This window comes from Pocillopora damicornis, chromosome 2, assembly GCF_964200805.1.
Source record: "Pocillopora damicornis chromosome 2, jaPocDami1.2, whole genome shotgun sequence".
Classification (NCBI taxonomy): Eukaryota; Metazoa; Cnidaria; class Anthozoa; order Scleractinia; family Pocilloporidae; genus Pocillopora; species Pocillopora damicornis.
In genome coordinates this window covers 30,485,634-30,508,956 of record NC_142671.1, presented here as the reverse complement: position 1 = coordinate 30,508,956, position 23,323 = coordinate 30,485,634, and the positions used below count along the sequence as shown (strand labels likewise).

Below are 23,323 nucleotides of genomic sequence, written 5' to 3'. Positions count from 1 at the left end.
ATAGTCAAATACCTACATGATGCCATAGAAAATAGTTCTAGGAAAGTTGAACATGTGAACATTTCAAAGAACACAAAACAAAATTCAACCCAGTCATCAGTTTGTAGCCACAGTAAATAAGTACTGTGGCTATGATATATAATGCACATCTCCATTCAGAATAATCTTAAAACTCAGATATATTATTTTTTATTTTTCAAGATTTAGCAGTTAAGTTTGTTGTTAACTAATCCTCCAAGTTCGTTGATACTATCAGGCGGCCGTTATCCTTAAAATTAAATATTCAAAACTGTAGTAAACAAAATTGGACAATCATCTTTTACTTCCATCTGTTTGGTTAGAATTTGAATAACAAAGGAATTTTTCCATCATGATCTTATCTTTGGGAGAAACCTTTGAAGGATGTCAACGAAGCATATTTTGTTTTTTTGTTGATGTACTTATTACAAAAAAGTTCAATGGTTTATTCTATTAAATTTCCTTGAACAAAGAAACAAAAGCTTAAGCTGGTATTATTGCACAGTAAACAATCAAACCTGAAAAAATAGATTAAAAAATGGACAACTGCTATATCATTGTTATTCTAATTTTTATGTGTAAAGAAGACAAAATTCACCTACTTCAATACATGTTAGCAAAGTGTCTCCAAGATAATTTATTGTGTGAGAATTTTGTTGTTTTGTGACAAAATTAATTGCAACTTCACTTCAAAAAAAGGGAAGTAAAGTAAAAGTGAGAGGATGTGCTCGTACCATCTGACATATCCCTCTCCCCTAAAAAATACACTCAGTTAAGTTTAGTATGAGCCAGAAGAACCATGCAACCAGAATTCCACTGGTCTCTGGGACCTGATGCAACTTAAAGCGCAGTGGAACCTCGATTTTACAAACTTCGACGAATTCTTCGATATAACGAACGATAGTCTTCAGCCCGACCAAAGTTACAGTAAAATGTATAGGAAAGAACCTCGATATAACGAAATCCTTGTATAACGAATACAATCCAGAAGCCCAAACGTATAATATACCCCGATATAACGAACAAACTTAAACACATGACAAAAGACAAACGCGAAGCAGACCAACAAGAATCAGAATCCTTCAATTCTATAACAGTAGAACAACGTCACAGTTAACAGCTCATTATAAATGCCGACGGCGTTAAGATAACGGCGAAATTCGTAATTTCGTTCGTCTTTACATACGAGCATTTCTTGAAGCCACTTAGTTTGTTGGATGGTATATACTATTACCGACCATAATAAAGCCAGTAACGCAATTACTTAATGGCCACCACGTACATATGCGTCAGTATGATAGAAAATTCTAAGATGGCCAGTAACGCAATGACAAAATAACGAGATTTGTGATTATCATAAATCCCACGAATGCCGACACTGACACTATCAACAAAACTACAGATCCGCTTTATCCTCTTTGTCTCTTATAAGTCACTTGAAGGCATCTTGTAGTTGAAAGTGTTTGTGGCAGGAATTTCCTGTCTGATACCCTTGTTCCACTGAAATTTGTCCTCCGTGCTTTAAAAACAAGGTGCTGTAGCTATGTACAGACCTGTGCAGCGTACTGCAGCTTCATGTAGACATTACAGCCCAAATGTTATTTACAGTCATCGTTCCGATCCCGAAATGCTGGGTAGCGCGACGTCACACTACAAAAGAAAAAAAAAAAAGTCATCAACCATCCCTCGATATAACGATTGGTTGTTTTTCCGCAAATTCGTTAAATTGAGGTTTTCGATAGGACGAGCCCTAGCCTACGTGTAGCCGTACTCTCTCTCCTCTTCCCCCCCCCCCCCCTCCCGAAAAAAAAAAAGGGAAACGGAAGGTAGGGAACCGTTGCACTAGGCATCTTGTTTTCGACGGGTAATTGGAGCCGGTGAGGATTTCCAGGAAACATTACTAAAAACCGCTGTCAAACTGACCGCGGTATTTACAACGGCCTCCAAAGCCTCCAAAGTACACGTAGATGTTCTTGATCGGCTGCATTTCTATAGCATGATATAAATGTTACATACAAAACGAGGAATGATTTGAAGGCGTGATTTGAATCCAAATGGCTGAGATGGATTTCTTAGTTGAAATCCTGTCAAGAAAAGGTGTAAGAAACTGGATAACGGTTGGGAGTTAGCGCACATCGCGCACCTATAACGACACCCCACCTCCCCTCCCTTCCCAACGTGGTTCGCCGTGTTCGGATGCTTTGGTTTGTTTGTTTTTCTTTTATTTTTCATTTCTACAAAAGAGTCTGCCAATTTTCAGTTGTTTTTAAACAAAACTTTCATTACCTAAGTACGCCCCGTAATTAGAGCACTTGGAGGCGAAATAACTCTGAGGATATTATAAGATCACGTTATTTTAGAATCACTTTACTCTCACTTTGTTGACGAACACTTGTTGATTGATCCCAAAAGACAGAGATTTAGAAAGACTAAAACTCACAGACTCACTCGATGTACTTAAACGTGTTTCTTCCTTAACAAAAACCACCACAAACTGGCTTCCTGTGCCACAGTTCGCTAATTTACTGTTCAAATTGCAGTTTGTGCCACACATGAACAATAGCGAGTTTAAGAAACGACGACGGCGATGCCGTGGACAACGTCAGTTAAAAAGTGGACCTTTATTTTACCTACGAATCTCGCGTTACTCTAAAGTCATTTAGTTTGTTTTTCGCAGTCAAACCTATAACGAAACTGAATGAGGAACACGGCGTTAAATTAGAAATTGAAATTTAAAAAAATTAACCGTCGTCGTTCACGTTCTCCAAACAACGCTTGGTGATTTCACGTTGTAGTTTTGCAGAGGACGCAGAGAAATTTACAAAAATTTACAACGCACGTGCAAAGCCATTGTTCTACTCATTAAACCTTTTGTTTAGTGACGTTCCCGTTGCCGTTGCAGTTGTGGTTTTCTTAAAACCCCTCTAATGTCTGCCAGAGAGGGCATGGAACTGTTTCCCTCCCGTCTGCGCACGCCCACCCGATCACGTGGAGCGGTCAGAGCCTCAAGGGCGCGCTGCCTGTTAGGCTTCTTCCTTTACTAAAAGGTGAGGTCAGCAATCTGCAGTCCTCCGTGTGATGAGACGAAACTGGAACGTTTAAAAAGCCATTTTGAATCAGTTTTCAGTTTCCCAGGCGACTCTCTTCAATGGACACGTGAAGAAAGATGGTATGTCGACCTTCCACGAGCCGCCTCGGATAAAACAGCAGCTAAGTTTGCAGTTTGGGATAACTTCATTCTAATTTATTGTTACAGTTACGACAAGATTTTATTTAAAAAATCAATTTTATTTAACTGTAATTAACCCCTTCACTCCCAAGAATGCTTGGTTTTCAAATATCATTTAAGATATTGTATTTTATGGAAAAGAATCAACAGATTTTATTTATAATTTGTGTCAAACCAAATTTAATGATTGATTAGGACTATTTTATATGAATAGCTGTAATTGGGGATTAATCTGTATGAAGTTTTCAAGAAAAGAAAAGTAAATCAAATTTCATCCTAATATTACTACATGTTGATGTTAATAATTAATCAAAGTTATTTTACACATAAACCTTAATTAAGTTAGTAAATAAATTGATTGAATACTTGAATTTTAGCTGGGGGTTTTTAATTTTAAGTATTTATTTTATATAATTAGCCTCAAATTTTTGCATAAAATTCCCAGTAATTCATAAACATACCTACAAATTCCTGAAAATTCGTAGAAATCCCTAGGAATTTTTTAAATTTACAGCTTTTCAGGTAAAGTCATAGGTGCTGAGTTGGATTTCCTAGGAATTCCAAGTCCTTTTGGCTGCAAACTTGGAATTTCTGAGAATTTCTGGGAATTTCTAGGAATTTCTAGGTTTTTAGAACTAGATTTGTTATGGTTGGGAATTTACCGTGAAAATTCACACCTTTATTCCTAAGAATTCTTAAGAATTCCAGAATCCATTTTGCAAGGGCAGTGCAGTCCTGGGTTGCTTTAATCCAACAATCAATTTAAAATTGCTCTAGATGCTATATCAAATCACACGGTGTTCAAAAAAGGTTCCCAACACCAGTTATTGAATATGACATACAACTCTTTAGTTAGCAAAAGATTTGCAACTTACCAATTCAACATTGCCTTGTTGGACAATTGTACCAATGTCAGCCTCAACACTAAGGAAACATCAAAACATAATTTGTCAACATCAAAACAGTCACATACATGTAAAAACTGGAGATATGAGTTGCTTTCTACTATCTCATGTTTGGATGATGACGTACTGTATGTTCCAAGAGATTCATCATCAGATTCTTTGTCTTCATTAAAGACACCAATCTTCATAATTTCTGACCATGTGAGTTGTCCACAAAGGCCTTCACTAAAACAATCAGAAACAAAACAATCAGAAATGAAATATCCCATGTTTAAAGTATGGACTAGGAACCACAAACCCATCAAAATCTTTACCTTGAACACTTCATTACATATTGGATTCACTGTGTTGTCCTTTGTCTTTATGCAGAATGTCTTGGCTCCCACTGGCAACAGAAAGAAATATCATCATGAGCTATGGTGCACATACAGTAAGATACTCATTGGTGCTCTAAAACAATGATTTTGTCCCAGTAAATTTATCTCCTCATGGAGGCAAAGCAAATGAGAAATCCAAAAAAATGACTTAATAATTAATAAATGTATGCCTCATTGATTGCTGGTTCTATTTAATTCAGAATAAACAATTAAAAAAGTTTACACAGAAGTAGAATTTTCAGAGGAGTTCTGACTTAAAGTATGATTCAATTTCCATGAAACTGAGGAAGAAAATTTTCAGTGACACAAAGACCAAAAGACACTTGGATACAATTATTACTGCTGGTCAGTAAGGGCTGTTTCATGTCTTTAGCTCATACAGTAATCTCCATAAGCTTTGACACATATCTCTGAGAATGACATTTGGATCTGAAGAACCTTTAGAAATGATAACAATGTCTTTCTTGATTAAGTCAGCTATTTAGCTTTCAGGACTTCAATGTGAAGGACACCCTGGAGTGACAAGAGAAAGCAAAATCAACCGTCAAAAACCTTTAATCCTTTCACTCCCACAAGTGACCAAGACAGAATTTCTTCTTACAATATCAATACAATATCAAGCAGGTAGGTGATGAAAATAGAGAAGAATGTCAACCATTGGATTATTAGTTGATCCAATACTAAATTCTCTGAACTAACATCATAAGAATTGTATGGCAGATAGTAAGGAGAATTACTAATTAGATTTTGGGAGTGAAAGGGTTAAAAACTTCACTTATTTGTGCACTTGGTGTACTCAGTACTACTGAGTTATTCAAGTTTAAATAATTGTTTTAAACATGTCTTGAGGCACAATAAAAGACAATTTGCAGAAAGAAAATTCCAATGATAAGTACAAGTCACTCACATCAGGCAAGGGGTATTTTAGTTCATACGGATCAATGTCAGTCAAAGGAACTGTGATCCTGTTTGGGAGAACCACAAATCCCTCCACAACATCACATATTACTCTAAGGATCATGTCGCTGAAAAAAAGGGAAGTTAGAGAACCTCACATCACCTCTAATCCAGATTAGTTTAATTCACAAATCATGTGTACTTTACTACAACTTATGGTTCATCATATGTTAAATATATCTACTGTTGCCCATGTGAGTTTTTTGAAGGGTGAAGCATACCTCAGACTAGGAATATCAAGAATATTTGCCACGTTTGTTAAGTCAAAGTCTATGTCCTGTAAAGAATAAAACAAACACAATTTACAATAAGCTGAATCATACACCCAATTTGATTGGATCTTACTTTCAATCTATCTGAGGACAGAGGCATAGATTATATCACCATGAACAACATTTTACTTCCTTGTAATATAAAACAATTGGATTCCTTGTTAGTCAGTCTGTCTAGTCAGTAATAGATCACAGATAATGACAAAATGTGGTGACACGTCAGTGACACTCAGCTGCAACTTAAGTGCCACTTTTTTTTTCTTACCACAGTTTGACATCTGTGGTCTGTAACTAAACAGACCTACTGAAAAATGGAATGTATCAAATTTTGTTAAATATCCAACCTGATTCAGTATGTAATAAAGTATTGACAACCTAAAAAACAACTTTTCTTGTCAAAAATTTGTGTTTCAATTAACTTTCGCCTTATCGGTCTGATAAGAAAGAAGACTGACACCCCACCCACAGGAGGAGGAACAGTTGGAATGAGAGGGCACAAAATCACATGCAGACTTCCACAAAGCTGAATGGGATGAAAAAAAAAACATAAGAAAACAGCAGGATAGTAAATGAGAATTCCAGTTTCAAACAACTCGTGCAGGTAAAATGTTCAGTTTGTAATAAATACAATGTACAATATACCTGGAGATCTTCAATGCCAACACTGACACCCTTGACAGATAACGCAAAGTCTGAATCCCCAGTATAACTATTAAAGCAATGACAATAAAAACAGAAATTAGAAAATTTTGAAAAAAAAATTTGCTATCTTTTCAAAATTCTGAGATCAAATTTAAATTTTCACACTGTTTGCTAAACATTTCATATCCTTTTAGCACTGAGAATTTGGTGTAAAACCAAAAAATACAAACAATGTTAAAGCTGAGGCAATCTATCAGAGCACACATGCCTAACTATCCATACAATTGGGTGAGATAATTCTAAAATTATCACCACTAATCAGCGTTACCACCTGTGCCTTTGTTTGGACGCTTGGCATATTAACTCTGCCCAGGCTCCCTTAAATTGTGATGATGATGGTTTGCTTCCTGATGCCTATTTACACCTCATCAGAAAAAGAGGCCGCTAATTAGTGATCATATAAAAGGACCTCTTGTTGCAGCATTAAGATCACCCCTGATGAAGGCACTAGACAGGAGTGTCGAAACGTTGGGTCTATGAGTTGTAACTTCTTCGGTTACATTCATTAAATCTGTAAACCAGAGTAGCATCAAACCATGTCTAACTTTGTATGGGGTTTTAGGAGGGCTTATAAATGAAGGGCCATATAAACACAACGTAATATCAGACAAGGTCTAAATTAACCAGAACAGAAAAAGCACAAGCTCTAGCAGCACTGATCAAAATATGTATTGCATTAATAAATTGAATTAATTTCAATACATTTAGAAAAAACTTAAATTAAAAACTAACAACACAAACAAAACTAGAACATAACAAAAAGGAAGTTCAGACTTCGATCTCCCTGAAGCTTGTCTTTGCCCTTCTTTAATGAAAATAATAATGTCCAATTTACAACAGCATGGCTTCCTGCTTATTACTAAAATAAGAAAAGCTAGAGAGGTGCTTATATCTAAGGAAGGGGGGAGGGGGTAGCTTATGATTAGATGTATGTTCTGTTTACTTTCTTGCCTTGATGAGCCCAGAAAAAACTTCATGCAGCTCAACCAATTTTTAATGTCATGATTCAGAGTTCTAGCGATCTACTGCATGGAAATATGTTAAGTAAATTAATGTCTTTTAAAAGAAAGACAATGAATGCTCTTCTTTTTTCCAGTTGGTTCACATGAAATAAATCATGCCAATTCATGAGTTCTCTTGGAATGAAAATGTAAACTAAGGTGACTATAATCTTCAAGGAAAGTGCTTACAGAACTGTTATAGATTGAGCGGCAATCAATATCACAGAGAAAATCTGTTATTTGTTCTAATTTATTGCAAATTCTTCATTTTTAAAGAATTTTTCTTAATCTAGGTTCATTTAGTTTTATCTCAAATTCATTTTCTACATCACACAGTTTATAAATAACACACATTCTTACATATAAGTCTCTTTGTCTACAAGAAAGTGTTCAAGAGAACAGAAACATGCTCTGGGATTTTGAACTGAATATGATAAAACTTGTTGAAAAAGATAATTAAGTGAGATATTCCAAAAGCCAGAGAAATTAACATTTCAGCCTTTCAATTTAAAATTTGAGGGGAAGACGTTTAATTCCTGAAGAACACAACTAAAAATTCAGTTTCTCAATCTCTATTTTAGTTAAATTAAATATTCAATCAGACAAATTGGCCAATTTACATTTAAATGCTTTCCAGGCAAACTTTGAAGAACACAATCAGAAATTTAAACTTTGTAAAAGGGATTAACCTTCTATTAATTTTGAGCTCTTATTTTAATGCTAAAGAACCAGTGATAAGCAATCATTGTTGCAATAAATCACCATGATAAAATCTTTAACTCATTAAGAATAAGAAAATCAGTAAAAAAAAACAAAAAAAAAAGGTGGGTTTGCCCTTCTTGACCATAAATATGTATGCAATGCAACATTAAGTTGTGTCTACATGCACTTAACTTTGTATAGTTGTTTTTTCATTAGGCATGCAATATATCACACTTTTCTATCATTCACTACTGACTATTAACTCATGCAAGATGTCAGGAAAAAATGAGGAGATGGAAAATCACAGACCTGTAAAGCCACAATGACGTAGGTTCATCATTACAGGTACAATAAACAATAGATTTTTGACCACCCTCTTTTTCTCAAAAATTTTTTTTTTTTTTTTTTCAGGCTTCTTCTTTCCAATTGCTTAAATTGGAAAATTTACTGCGATGATCACATTTCACTTTCATCTACAACCACAGTACAAATATGAATTATTTCATATAAACTTCACATCATTTCACTGCACGGGAAGATATGAACTCAATAAATTGACCTCGCTTCCAATGTGTGGCTTCATAGCTCAGTTGGTAGAGCATCGCACCGGTATCGCGGAGGTCACGGGTTCGAATCCCGTTGAAGCCCTGATTTTTTTTTTTTTTTTTTTTCAGGCTTCTTCTTTCCAATTGCTTAAATTGGAAAATTTACTGCGATGATCACATTTCACTTTCATTAGTTTTAACAACTGCCTACACTTCTACAGAGCCTCTTCTTATACCAATAGTCAAGGAGGTTGGCTCTGTCTCAAAGAACTTATATAAATGGTCTTAACCCTTCATAAAGAATAAGAGGAAGCTACTTTGGCCAGTTACCATGGTGATATAAGTAACCAGGGAGAAAGGAACAGGTTTACCTGACAGGGGTCCAGAGGAAATAAATACAATGGGTTTGTGCTCATTGCATGCCTTTGATGATCTGTTGAGACAAAAAAGGCTATGATGACCAAGTATATTCACTGAAACAGCCATTGAGGCCATGACTGTCTACGGAAGAAAGAATCTTCAGCAGTTTTTGGGAAGCAAGCAAAATACGTGTACAGTGACATATTGTGGTGGAGAGAAATGGAACAAAATATTCAGAGAGAACTTATAGCTAAAGCTTCAAAAAGCCAGTGAAAATTACCCTGAAATTTACATTCATTGTCAGTTATTGTCCACAATCCACAAAATGAAATCTTTGCGATGCTAATTCATGCAGCTGCATGTAATCCATACAGCATTTTAAAGGAATCCTGTTCGGGTAATAACTTTTCAACACAATTTGGTGATAATAAGCACAAGTAAATTTTTCAAAGACAACATAATTGCAAGAGTGCCTAAGGCAAGTGCAATTTGTACACGTGTAGCACTTATTCACAATTTTAACAGCATACCATGACAGGACGGAAAAACGCGTGGACTGTAAGTACCTACCGTTGTCCCATACAAAGCCTTAGAAAACTTTTCTAAGGCTTTGTATGGAACAACGGGAGGTACTTACAGTGCATGCATTATCCGTCCTGTCATGATTTATAATATGCACTTGTGTTACAACTTTGCACTTGTGCTGCATGAAAAATGCACTTGTTCTCAGCCAATAAGTGCATAATTTTTTCATGTATACATTATCATGCATTTAATCGTCAAACTTTACTTGACCACTCACATTGAAATCTTTAAGAATGGAAAGACTTACAAACAAAAGGGATACTTACTTGATAGTCTCAATGAAATTGTTTTCTTCACAGTCTTCCAACACAATAAGAGCCATCCTCACAGAGGCGCATAACTTTGAAGTTAATGCAATGCTTGATTCCTTGTTAACAGTAAATCCTGATAGTCTCCAGCTTCTTGATGATAATTGTTGAATCTGAACTTTTTGCTGAGGACACATACAGGCATGCTCCCTTTCCACTTTCCTTTTCCTGTAATTACAGTAAGTTGGCCATATTAATACAGCTATTACACTCTTAAAATTCACCAAACCTGACTACCTATTTATTATCTTACAATTATAATAGTACTTACTATTGTCACTTTTATCAGCTTTTGTCTTTGTTCCAGCTTGATTGTTTTTGTCATTGTAATCAGCACTTGAGCCATCCAGCTTTTATTTGCCTCTTTTTGTTTTGGGAAGGAAATATCTTGTGGTGCTTCGTCTATGGCCTGTTCTTGCCCTCTTCTTTTGTAACCACTGAAGATTGCCACTTATCACTCTGCATATACCCACTAGACATAATGGTGCTCTCTGTGCCACCTCTGTCTTTCTTTACATTAACATCACTTTCTCCATTTGATACATGATGATAATAGTGATATGGATGGAGTGGCAGCAGCTGTGTGTGGTCCACATCACCCCATGACATTTGCTTTGCTTTGCTTTGCTGGGATAGGCACACCACTCTTCTCCTCATGATAGCCTTACTGATGCATAGCTGATAAAGGGATCAAGAGTGGTTTAATGTGATTATCTGCACGTTGTTAGTTGTTATAGCCAAGTAAATATGACAACATTGAAGGTGCATGTAGACCCCAATTTGAGGCTGGAATTTGCCAATCTTTAGGGCTTGCTGTTGCAGCACCTGGTTAAAGCTTGGAATTAGAGGGATTCTGCAATGCATCAGACCATCACATACATGTAAAACCACAAGCTTGAGTAATCTCAAAAGTTCTCCTCAAGTGCACGATTGCACTACTAACACTACATAATATTACCCGGGCAACCAAAACAGTCCCAAAAGGGATGGAGTAGTGCTTCGTTTAGGTTGCAGGATGAGTTGCTCCATCCCATGTTCTGTAAGTAAGTTCTGTACATTATGTCAGCAGCCAACTTTTGGTTCACATTGAAGCTCTAGGTGTTAACATAAAAAATCCAAAACATTTCAAATATACCGTATCAAATACTATCAAATTTTTACAGAAAAAGGGCTCAACACATAAAGCAGACAAGTTGCCAAAACTAGCCCACTTACTCTGACCTACAACTAGGCAACTGGGTTATAAGCAGGGAAAACTACAATTTTGAGAGAACATGTGGTATGCAATTTTCTAAGACTTGCAAGTTATGAATGTATAGGCTCCTTTTTCAACTTGTTCCATCAGATAGCACTTAACCCTTTAACTCCCAAGATCTCATTAGCAATCCTCCTTACTGTCTGTCATACAGTTCTTGTGATGTTAGTTTGGAGAATTTGGTATTGAGTCAACTTATAATCACCTCATTTTTTTGAGGGATTAAGGCATAATACACCACTTAAAATTCATTGTCACTCTGAATATACTCTGAAAAATAGTGTAAGGCATTTTACAATGAAAAAAGCAAGCATGACTCAACCAAACTCTACATGATAGATACATGTACCTACAAATTGTCCTGGTTGCATTATCAGGCAATTTACTGCACTTCCCAAATCACACTCCAGTGTCAAGCGTTTGAACACAAGCTCATCAATGTACTGCTTTTGCATCTGAAGTATCTGACAGAATCCAGGAAAAACTTGTAAATTTATAGTCATACATGTAACAGCACTGCAACAACTGTCAATCAACACCAAAAAAACTTGCACATTACAATCAAGAGTAAAAAAGAATTAACAAAAAGATCAAACCATTATTGGGAACAGTTCAAACCAGACAATCTTTGAGTTGTTAACCATACATGTTTTATAAGAGGCACTAAATAACAAAGGCACATGAGTCGCGCTTTTTTTTTCAACCGTGTGTGCAAAAAAAAACATATATTCACGTCTGACTACCTTGCATCTGAGCGTATGAAATTCATCTGCGCAGTTAACGTATATGCAAGCGGTACTGTAACAGCACTGCAACAACTGTCAATCAATACTAAGAAAAATTTCGTACCACAATCAAGAGTAAAAAAGAGTTAACAAAAAGATCAAATTGTTGAGAACAGTTCAAACGAGTTAATCTTCGAGTTGTTAATAACTACATGTACATGTAAGAAACTTAGAGCTGAGTTACCCTTTATAAAAAAGCTATTACTTTTTGTTATTTCCCTCTGCAACAGTATATATTTGTAAGCTGTATCATAAAAACACACTGCAAATTAATCTTTGAACCAAAACTTAGAAGGGGCAAAAATTAATATATAGGTTGTGCCTACAGTACATGTACATGTACATGCCCTTGACTTTGTAGGGTTGTTTTTTTTGGTAGGCATCACTACAGGTACAATAAACAATAGATTTTAGGCCACTCTCTTTTTCTAAAAATTTGTTTTAACAATATCTACATTTCTACAGAGCCTCTTCTTTTACCACTGGTCAAGGAGGTCGGCTCTGTCTCAAAGAACTCATATAATTGGTTTTAACCCTTAATAAGGAATAAGAGGAGGCTACTTTGGCCAGTTACCATAGTGATATAAGTAACCAGGGAGAAAGGAACAGCTTTACCTGACAGGAGTCCAGAAGAAATAAATACAATGGGCGTGTGCTTGTTGCATCATCATCCTTTGGTGGTCTGTTGAAACAAAATAGGTTATGATGACCAAGTATAATCATTGAAACAGCCATTGAGGCCATGACTGTCTAGGGAAGAAAAATCTTCAACAGGTTTTGGGAAACAAACACCACAAAATACATAGTGACAAATTTTGGTGGAGAGAGATGGAACAAAATGCTCAAAGAGAATTTACTGTAGTTTCTCGGCTTCAAGGCACATGGTTTTTTCAAGAAAATTCTTTCCTTGGTTGGAAAGTTAAAGCTGAAATTAAGGTGCACCTTATAACCAAGTATTTTTGCACAACAAAATCTTGATATCAAAATTTTAGCAGAACTTATTGTTGGCGTCCTTCTGTCTCGGGAGACAATGGAGTTGCGCCCATGGTCAGTCTGTGGTGGAGCTGCAGCGCCGGGTGTGGCTGTAGAGACCGATCCTCGAGCAGCAGATCCTGCTGCAGTTGCTGCATGCGAAGACGTTGTCGTCCGAGGGGGATGGGTTGGCTTCTGCTCTCTGGCACCTGCAAGCTCTCTTGTCTTCCCACTGCTCCTCTCTTTTCTGCTCTGCTGTCTTGATGGCTGACATGGTGGTGAATCACCAGCCACTGCGGTCCGCTGCCAGTGCTTCGAAGCCTGCTGGCGCAATGCCACCCGCCTTCAGGTCCCGCTTGAGCACATCCTTGTAGCGGAGCGAAGGTCGTCCAGTGGGTCTGGACCCAGTGGCAAGCTCACCAGAATGTCTTTCGGTAGCCTGCCATCTTGCATGCGGGTGACATGACCGAGCCATCGCAGGCGTCTCTTGGTTAGCAGGGCGTACATGCTCACAGTTCCTGCCCTTGCTAGGACTTCAGTGTTAGGGATGCGATCCTGCCAGGTGATGCCGAGGATTCTCCTGAGGCAACGCAGGTGGAAAGCATTGAGCCTGCGTTCTTGCCGGGTGTAGGGAGTCCTGTAGTTAAAAAGACAAGAAAAGGACACTAACTGTTGAGAGAAAAAGAAGAAAAAGCAGAGCTTTTTGGTCTAAGGTGTAGCGAAGATTACATCAAATTCAAACTTTTATTCCAATAAATTAAAAACCAATACTGCTTTTAGAACACTTAAATCAACTTCTATAGAAAAGCAAATAAGTGGAAATTTGCATAGTCGTGCTCAAGAGCACGTGCTCGGTAACATGATATCCAATTCAGGTCTTTTGGTTTGTAGTGTTGCAAGGATGCACACTTTGCTGTCATCGGCAGCCCACCAGAAAACAGGACATGTTGCTGGTTGCATCATTTTCACACCATGGATTCTGAAATGCCATATTCATGGGCAATTTCACGATTGTTGTTGACTGCCTCAGCTTTGGCAACAATTTCCAACTTGAAGTTGAGGTCACATCAGTGATGGTGAGTGCTTACCAAATATTATTTGCAATCGAACAAGAGGTCGAAGTTAAACTCTGACTGTTTAGGATGAGAACACATCAGTTAGTTTTGCAACTGAGTTTTAAATCAGTTGGTTGATGTTTAACCCTTTAACTCCCATGGGTGACCAAGACAGAATTTCTCCTTACAATATTTGTACAATAACAACTAGATAAGTGATGAGATTAAAGGAAAAGATCAATTTGGGGATAATTACTTGATCCAAAACAAAATTCTCTGAATGAACATTGTAAGAACTGTATGGTTGATGGTAAGGAGAATTACAAATTCGATCTGGGAGTTAAAGGGTTAATAGAATAAAATCAGGATCATTGAATATTCATAATCAGGTGTGAAATTTTAACCTTGGTTTTTATGTAGATCATTAAATGTGTGACTTTTTCACTTTTATTTACCTTTTAACAAAAGAGTTTGCATGCCAGTTGTGTAGGAATAATTGTTCTCAGTTCCATTAAATCCTTTTGTTAACTCTCATCCTTTTGGTGCATCTTATAACCAAGTATTTTCACGTAATTTTCAGTCTGGGAACTTGGCTTGACTAAGTTATTAAGTTTGAGGTGCATCTTACATGTAGAACCAAGTTCGCCTTATAACCGAGAAACTATGGAAAAGTTATTGAAAGCAAAATGTTCAGAGAGAATTTAAAGTTAAAAGCTTCAAAAAGCCAGTGAAAATTACCCTTAAGTTTATATTGTCACTTATTGTCCACAATCCACAATGTGAAATCTTCATAATGCTAACTCATGCAGTTGCATGTAATCCATACAACATTTTAAGGGAACCCTGTTCAGGTAATAGCTTTTCAAAACAATTTGGTGATAATAAGCACAAGTAAATTTTTCAAAGACAACATAATTGCAAGAGCGCATAAGGCAAGTGCAATTTGTACATGTGTAGCACTTATTCACAATTTTAACAGCATACTATTTATAACATGCACTTGTGTTACAACTTTGCACTTGTGCTGTGTGAAAAATAAACTTGTTTTCAGCCTATCAGAAGTGTCTAATTTTTTTGTGTTTATTATCATGCATTTAATTGAACTTTATTTGACCACTCACAATGAAGTCTTTAAGAGTGGAAAGACTTACAAACAAAGGGGATACTTACTTGATAGTCTCAATGAAATTGTTTTCTTCACAGTCTTCCAACACAATAAGAGCCATCCTCATAGAGGCACATAACTGTGAAACTAATGCAATGCTTGATTCCTTCTTAACAGTAAATCCTGATAGTCTCCAGCTTCTTGATGATGATTGTGTTGAATCTGAACTTTTTGCTGAGGACACATACAGGCATGCTCCCTTTCCACTTTCCTTTTCCTGCAATTACAGTAAGTTGGCCATATTAATACAGCTGTTACACTTTTAAAATTCACCAAACCTGACTACCTATTTATTAACTTACTATTATAATAATACTTACTATTGTCACTTACTATTTAAAAATAGTAAGCAACAAGGAAAAGCTCCTCTTGCATCAAGTATCTGACAGAATCCAGGAAAAACTTGTAAATTTATAGTCATAACAGCACTGCAACAAATTGCTCTGATGAAGGGCTAATGCTTGAAACATCAGCTTTTTTACCCTTTACAGTGGCTAATTTACGTTTTCAACTCAGTTGTTAACACTAAATTACCTGCTATACTCTCCCACTGATGCAGCACCACAGTTTCTTTAGAAACTTACCCCCTTTATTCATTACTACAGCTGAGTTACCCTTTATAAAAAAGCTATTGCCTACAAAAATTGTGCTTTTTGTTATTGCCTTCTGCAACAGTATATATTTGCAAGCCGTATGATAAGAAACATATTCAAAAACACCCAGTAAAATTAATCTTTGAACCAATACTTAGAGGAGGCAAAATATATAAGTTGTGCCTACATGTACATGTACATGTACATGCCCTTGACTCTGTATGGTTGTTAGTTTTGGTAGGCATGCAATACACTACACTTTTCCACCATTAAATTCATTACTGTATTAACTCATGCAAGACGTTAGGAAAAAATGAGAAGAGATGGAGAATCACTGGCCTGTAAAGCTTCAATGACATAGCTTCATCATAACAAGACAATAAACAATAGATTTTAGACCAAAATTAGGTTTTAACAATATCTACATTTCTACAGAGCCTCTTCTTTTGCTACTGATCAAGGAGGTCAGCTCTGTCTCAAAGAGCTCATATAACTGGTTTTAACCCTTACTAAGGAATAAGAGAGGGCTACTTTGGCCAGTTACCATGGTGATATAAGTAACCAGGGAGAAAGGAACAGCTGACAGGGGTCCAGAAGAAATAAATACAATGGGTGTGTGCTTGTTGTATCATCATCCTTCGGTGATCTGTTGAAACAAAATAGGTTATGATGACCAAGTATGTTCATTGAAGCAGCCACTGAGGCCATGACTGTCCAGGAGAGAAAGAATCTTCCACAGGTTTTGGGAAACAAACACCACAAAATACATAGTGACAAATTTTGGTAGAAAGAAATGGAGCAAAATGTTCAAAGAGAATTTACCGTAGTTTCTTGGCTCTAAGGCACATGGTTTTTACAAGAAAATTCTTTCCTCGATTGGAGAGTTAATTCTGAAATTGAGGTGCATCTTATAGCCAAGTATTTTTGCACAACAAAATCTTGATATCACAATTTTAGCAGAACTTATGCTTTAGTTAAAAAGACAAGAAAAGGACACTAACTGTTGAGAGAAAAAGGAGAAAAAGCAGAGCTTTTTGGTCTGAGGTGTAGCGAAGATTACATCCAATTCAAACTTTTACTCCTATGAATTAAAACGAATACTGCTTTTAGAACACTTAAATCAACAAGCAAACAAGTGGAAATTTGCATATGTGCTCAAGAGCATGTGCTCGGTAACATGCTATCCAACTCAGGTCTTTTGGTTTATAGTGTTGCAAGGATACACACTTTGCTGTCATCTACAGCCCACCAGAAAACACGTCATGTTGCTGATTGCGTCATTTTCTCACCATGGATTCTGAAATGCCATATTCATGGGCAATTTCATGATTGTTCTTGACTGCCTCAGCTTTGGCAACAATTTTCAACTTGAAGTTGAGGTCATATCAGTGATGGTGAGTGCTTAGCATATTTGCAATCAAACAAGAAGTCGAAGTTAAACTCTGACTGTTTAGGATGAGAACGCATCAGTTAGTTTTGCAACTGAGTTTTAAATCAGTTGGTTGATGTTTAACCCTTTAACTCTAATGGGTGACTAAGACAGAATTTCCCCTTAAAATATTTATACAATAGCAACTAGATAAATGATGAGATTAAAGGAAAAGATCAATTTGGGGATAATTACTTGATCCAAAACAAAATTCTCTGAATGAACATTGTAAGAACTGTATGGTTGATGGTAAGGAGAATTACAAATTTGATCTGGTAGTTAAAGGGTTAATAGAATGAAATCAGGATCATTGAATATTCATAATCAGGTGTGAAATTTTAACCTTGGTTTTTATGTAGATCATTAAATGTGTGACTTTTTCACTTTTATTTACATTTTAACAAAAGAGTTTGCATGCCAGTTGTGTAGGAATAATTGTTCTCAGTTCCATTAAATCCTTTTGTTACTCTCATCCGTTTGGTGCATCTTATAACCAAGTATTTTCATGTAATTTTCAGTCTGGGAACTTGGCTTGACTAAGTTATTAAGTTTGAGGTGCATCTTAGAACCAAGTTTGCCTTATAACCAAGAAACTATGGAAAAGTTATTGAAAGCAAAATGTTCAGAGAGAATTTATAGTTAAAAGCTTCAAAAAGCCAGTGAAAATTACCCTTAAGTTTATATTGTCCCTTATTGTCCACAATCCACAATCCACAATGTAAAAATATATATAAAGCTAACTCATGCAGTTGCATGTAATCCATACAACATTTTAAAGGAATCCTGTTCAGGTAATAACTTTTCAAAACAATTTGGTGATAATAAGCACAAGTAAATCCTTCAAAGACAACATAATTGCAAGAGTTTATAAGGCAAGTGCAATTTGAACATGTGTAGCACTTTTTCATAATTTTAACAGCATACTATTTATAATATGCACTTGTGTTACAACTTTGCACTTGTGCTGTGTGAAAAATGCACTTGTTTTCAGCCTATCAGAAGGGTCTAATTTTTTTGTGTTTATAATCATGCATTTAATTGAACTTTATTTGACCACTCACAATGAAGTCTTTAAGAGTGGAAAGACTTACAAACAAAGGGGATACTTACTTGATAGTCTCAATGAAATTGTTTTCTTCACAGTCTTCCAACACAATAAGAGCCATCCTCATGGAGGCACATAACTGTGAAGCTGATGCAATGCTTGATTCCTAATGTTAACAGTAAATCCTAATGGTCTCCTGTTTCTTGATGATGATTGTTGTTGAATCTAAACTTTTTGCTGAGGACACATACAGGCATGTTCCCTTTCCACTTTCCTTTTCCTGCAATTAAAGTTGGCCATATTAATGCAACACTTTTAAAATTAAATTCCCAAAACCTGATTGCGTATTAAATAGTCAGTTACAAGGAAACGCTCCTTACTCACAACCACTTTTCGTTTTTTTCACGATGGCCATATTGAACTAACAGCTAACAAGCAAATGGTGTATTTCTTACGAGTTTGTCCACGATGATAATCGACCTCTCGAGGAAGGCATGGTTTGTTTACCCAAGAAGAGTTTTCAAACATCTGCCAAAAACCCACAGCAAAACACATGCTCTGTTTAGCACGAGCAAGATTTTTAAAGTAAGACTACTGAAACTTTTAAAGGATCGTATCGCCCGATGAAATGATAACACATACAGACTCACCTCAGCTCTCTTTGCAGTTGTAACAGAATCCTCACTTTTACTTTCGACCATTGTTTAATTGAAGCGGCAGATTGTGATTTGATGTTGGACTTCATCCTCTGCTGGCATTGAAGTTCATAACCTTTTTTCCCTTTTTGCTTTGCACTAAAATACAGCCTGTTGAAAAACTCTCGCTCTTCTTGCCAGCGCCAGCGCTCGCGACAATCATCCACGTGTTCTTTCTTGCATGATCTAATAGATATTTCACCCAGTTCTCACCTAATCGTACCATTTTGGCACGCAGTCGAGCCAATATACCCCTGGCGATAACAAACGAGCCTGATTTGCTGCCAAAGCGTACCAGGAAGGTACGTCTAGTTATTCACTATTTCTAAATTCAGTAAAATCTCAAGTGATGTTATTTTGAAGTTACGGCGATTAAATATGTCAGGCACTCTATGCAGTGGCCGTGAGAAGAATAGTACGAGTCAACAAACGGCGCGAAAAGATGACGAGAGTTACAATACACAACAAACAAAGGGATAAATTATGGTTGAAAAACAAGACTATCACCTTTTATGCCGATAAGAACTGTTTTACAAACCTCATCACGTGGAAACGAACACACAGAAAGTTAAAAAATGCTAATCACTTTGAGATTTCAAATCAGTTCGTCTGATTAGTTTTAAAAATTTTCAGTTTCAGGAATCAGAGTTGATGAAAAATACTAGCAGCACTGGAACTCAAGGAATTCTGCGGACTGCGATCTGGTCTTGTTTAACACTTCTGTCGGAGTGATTTCCAAATTTTTTTTATTCCCAGCAAACTCGCCCCGTTGATTGTTGTTCAGTGTAGATGGTTCAAATTCTTCTCTCCACGCTGCGCGTGTTTCTCAGTGAAAATGCTTCAGAATCTGACAGTCAACAACATCGCTCTTTTCAAGTCAATTATTTGCCACGTATGTGGTGCAAATTGTGTTGACGTGATTATATTAATACTATTTTTGTCTTCAACACTTTTTTCGAGTTCCTCATTGAAGTCTTTTTTAACTCCCTTTCTGGGAGGTATGGAAAGGCGGGTTACCCCACCTAGGCGGGTTACCTCACCTACCTAGGGTCCCCCACCTCCATGTAAACAGGCCCTAAGTGGCGAGGTGTTGTTCACCATTCTCATCAGAGGTCATTCGCCGAATTTTCTTGTTAGTAATATAAAAGCCAGCGGTGTTTATGCAACGAAAAGAAATCATACATGGCTGCTTGGAGATATGGAATTTCTCTTAACGTCTTCAACTTGTTATCTCACGAGTGAGCACAGCGAACGAGAAATTTGAAGAGAGATTCCATAACTACGCACACCCATGTGTTATTTTCTATTCAATTTGAAAGTGGCCATGATATCGTGGCCATGAGATTATAAAACAATTTGATATCTCATGGTCGTGGCATATCAGGACAGTGACGAAATATCGTAGGATTGGAGGGATGTTAGATTGCGTTTCTGATTGTTTACTTGCAAATATGGGTTTGGTAATATGCGACATATCAGGTCAAACGTTTCCTTATACCCTCTTACACATGTAAAGACACTGACGGATGAATAGAGCTGAAACAGACTATTTTATCCATTACTAATGACATTTCTAGCTCTATGCAGTCTGCCAAAATACTCCGTCCTGATTACAACTTTTTTCTGGGTTTGGGGTGGGCAATCAGACCGAATGAGAAAATTTGGGATAATTATGGCATTTTATTGAGATGCGGTAAGTTTTAATCAACAAAAATTTACCTATGTCTTCTACGCTGATAGATATACAACCTAACAACAGTAGGCATATTCTCCATGTTATCTTCTGTACATATTTATAAGATGCTGACGAGGAAAATTTGTTAAACAATTGAGAACTTCTTAAGCTGGTGATCATTTCCTTTATTCTCATGACCTTACTGTTTGACTGAGGGGAGAAGTTAGATGCTAATCATTCTTAGGGGTCAATGGTTAATGGATAGTCATCTAAAATAAACCACATTTTTTTATGATTTTTATTTACTTAGGCAGACGAGCTTGACAATATACAGCATTCTACACTTCCGTTTGTATCCGTAAACAGCATCTTCATTCGTTAGCTCAAAATGAACTAAAATAGATTCGACTGATACATATGACTTATTTGATGTTCGTCCTCCTGTCTTTATGTATTACGTTAGTAATACCTTTTTCCTTTTGATTTGTGCAAGCTTCTGCAAAATTTACTTATGAGTCAAGATAACAACAAATCCAAATGAATAAATAAATGAGCCAGATACACGAGCATCATCTGACCTGAGCACTTAGTACATGCGTGCAGTAGGGTAAATAAGATTTATGGCTTAGCATTGTTAAGTAACGCAGCCATCTACTAATTAAATAGGATGTTACTTTTTTTTTCTTTTGGGTAAATAAGATTTATGGCTTAGCATTTTTAAGTAACGCAGCCATCTACTAATTACGTAGGATGGTACTTCTTTTTTTTTCTTTTGAGCAAATCATGAGTAAGATATCAATGGTAACTTCAGATTGAATACATATGATTCATGGCTTAGCATTGTAATACAACACAACCATCTACGAAATATATAAGAAGTTACCTTGTAATGAAGCAACTATGAGTAAGCTGTCAATAGTAACTTGAAATTAATGGTAACTTCAGATTGAGTAAATATTATTCATGGCTTAACATTGCTATTCAATACAGCCTGCTATTGAGTACTTAACTTCCAATTGAATAAATGCGAATTATGGCTTAGCATTGCTATACAACAGCCATCTACGGAACTTATGTCATATTTTATATGTTGTCAAGATTGAATTAAACAAATCATAGCTAAAAATATTATGGTAAATTCAAATTGAACATTTGAATAAATATGATTCATGGCTTAGCATTTATACCATCGAGCGCTGGGTAAAAAAAATCAAGGTCGGAGTCATCATCAAACGTTGCCAGCAGTGCACTTGGAGACTCTCGCCCAGAGGCTGCTGGGAGATTACCATCTGCTTGGTGTTTATCTGTTGCATAATCACATGACACAAGGAAAAAAAGAAGACACTCAGTCACGTACCGTGTGTTAAATACTTAAATTCTGCTTAGACTAATTTATAGCGAGATTGTTATAAATTGGGGCACCGTAGTACAACGTAAGCCTCGCAAAAGCGCTTCCTGTCACTGCTGAAAGAAAAACCGCTCCAAGATTTTCCAATGAGGAAAAGTTCCTTCACTATTCGAATAAACCGCTGAACGTAGTTAAGCAGGGCAGGGGAGGTAACGAAATTGTGGAAACTAACAATTTGTTTAAGGTATAAAATGAAGAGAGATCGTTCACCAATAGTCCTCCAAATTGATGAAAATAATCTCAATACATCAAAGTTCTTTTTTTAAAAGAAGCAGAGGGTTGATAAACATACCCTTATTCACAATTAACTCGTCGCCTTCCCCAGCCTTATCTTCCATGTTATCTTCCTCTTGCTCTTCGCATTCTGTGAATTCCTTTTCTAGTTGTTCTTTTTGTTTGTCAGGTCCATGTTCCATGTTATCTTCCGCTTCCTCTTCGCATTCTTTGAACTCGTTTCCTGATTCTTCTTCTTCTTTGTTAGGTTCGTCTTTCTGCTCTGATGGGTCTTCGTGGTCTTCCTCGGCTTTATCTTCTTGTTAAGTCACAGCTCTCTCCTCGGGCTCTTCATGATCAGCCTGCTCTGCGTTTTGCTCATGCTCGCTTTGATCTCTCGATTCGTCGTCACTGTCATCGCTGTCATCGCTGTCATCACTCTCTGCGTCTTGTTGGATTTGAACTGTAAAGAAAAAAGTTTAAAAAAATAAAAAGTGGATTGTACCAGGGGTGCTACTTCCTTTAGTACCATTCTCAGTATATCATTTAAAATCAAAGAGTATATCATAACATTTTATTGATCTTGTGCACTGTTGTTTAACAAAAACTTGGGTAGCAGCTCTTTCGAGAAAAAAAATAAGTTAACAATGTTGTTACGTAGTTTCTTCATTTAACATCCGCGGCATTTATTTAAAGCTTTACCAGGTAACCCCGGCGTTTATACGAGGCCGACAGCTATTGACGGGGTTTAGTTTCCTGTCATTTCACGCCGAATTTTTCTTCGCTCAACCTCTGACTTCAAGGGGTAGTCGGTCAATACGGCACGAATTTCACTTTTCCCAGTCGCAAAAATTTGTCGCTAAGCATTCTACAAGGATCACTCTTTTTCCTTTGAACATTTTCTTGAATAAATTTGACAACAGGGCTCTTTAGTAAAGTGTAGTTAATTGTTAGTGAGACTTAAACTAAAGGGCGAAACCTCGATTTACTCCTCAATTATACGCTTACGGCGTTCTGATCTAAATAAGCAGTTTCACCTAGACGTTTTACTCAAGAAAATACCTAAAACTGT

At 36.6% G+C, this 23,323-nt stretch overlaps 2 protein-coding genes across 7 annotated transcripts; both read right to left on the bottom strand.

The window, feature by feature from the left end:
- Window positions 1–1,080: 1,080 nt before the first annotated feature.
- Window positions 1,081–10,061, bottom strand: LOC149050808 (extended synaptotagmin-2-A-like). 4 transcript variants are annotated; one of them, XM_089198357.1, is made up of 12 exons: window positions 9,920–10,061; window positions 9,080–9,141; window positions 6,732–6,814; window positions 6,401–6,467; window positions 5,708–5,763; window positions 5,437–5,554; window positions 4,968–5,042; window positions 4,467–4,537; window positions 4,280–4,377; window positions 4,123–4,171; window positions 2,305–2,712; window positions 1,081–1,668 (listed from the first exon to the last, which is right to left on the bottom strand). In XM_089198357.1, exons 2-7 carry the CDS (start codon window positions 9,122–9,124, stop codon window positions 5,007–5,009), a joined length of 405 nt encoding a protein of 134 aa, XP_089054483.1. In that variant the 5' UTR covers window positions 9,125–9,141; window positions 9,920–10,061; the 3' UTR covers window positions 1,081–1,668; window positions 2,305–2,712; window positions 4,123–4,171; window positions 4,280–4,377; window positions 4,467–4,537; window positions 4,968–5,006. The 4 variants fall into 4 exon arrangements, with proteins under 4 accessions (XP_089054483.1, XP_089054481.1, XP_089054484.1 ...); XM_089198355.1 differs by having other exon boundaries at window positions 1,081–2,712; XM_089198358.1 differs by lacking the exon at window positions 4,968–5,042 and having other exon boundaries at window positions 1,081–2,712.
- A 262-nt stretch (window positions 10,062–10,323) lies between these two features.
- Window positions 10,324–19,462, bottom strand: LOC149050807 (uncharacterized). 3 transcript variants are annotated; one of them, XM_089198351.1, is made up of 5 exons: window positions 18,911–19,450; window positions 15,199–15,410; window positions 12,617–12,683; window positions 11,570–11,680; window positions 10,324–10,639 (listed from the first exon to the last, which is right to left on the bottom strand). In XM_089198351.1, exons 1-5 carry the CDS (start codon window positions 18,959–18,961, stop codon window positions 10,364–10,366), a joined length of 717 nt encoding a protein of 238 aa, XP_089054477.1. In that variant the 5' UTR covers window positions 18,962–19,450; the 3' UTR covers window positions 10,324–10,363. The 3 variants fall into 3 exon arrangements, with proteins under 3 accessions (XP_089054477.1, XP_089054479.1, XP_089054478.1); XM_089198353.1 differs by having other exon boundaries at window positions 10,480–10,639; window positions 11,566–11,680; window positions 18,911–19,451; XM_089198352.1 differs by having other exon boundaries at window positions 10,499–10,786; window positions 11,566–11,680; window positions 18,911–19,462.
- Between the last annotated feature and the right edge of the window lie 3,861 nt (window positions 19,463–23,323).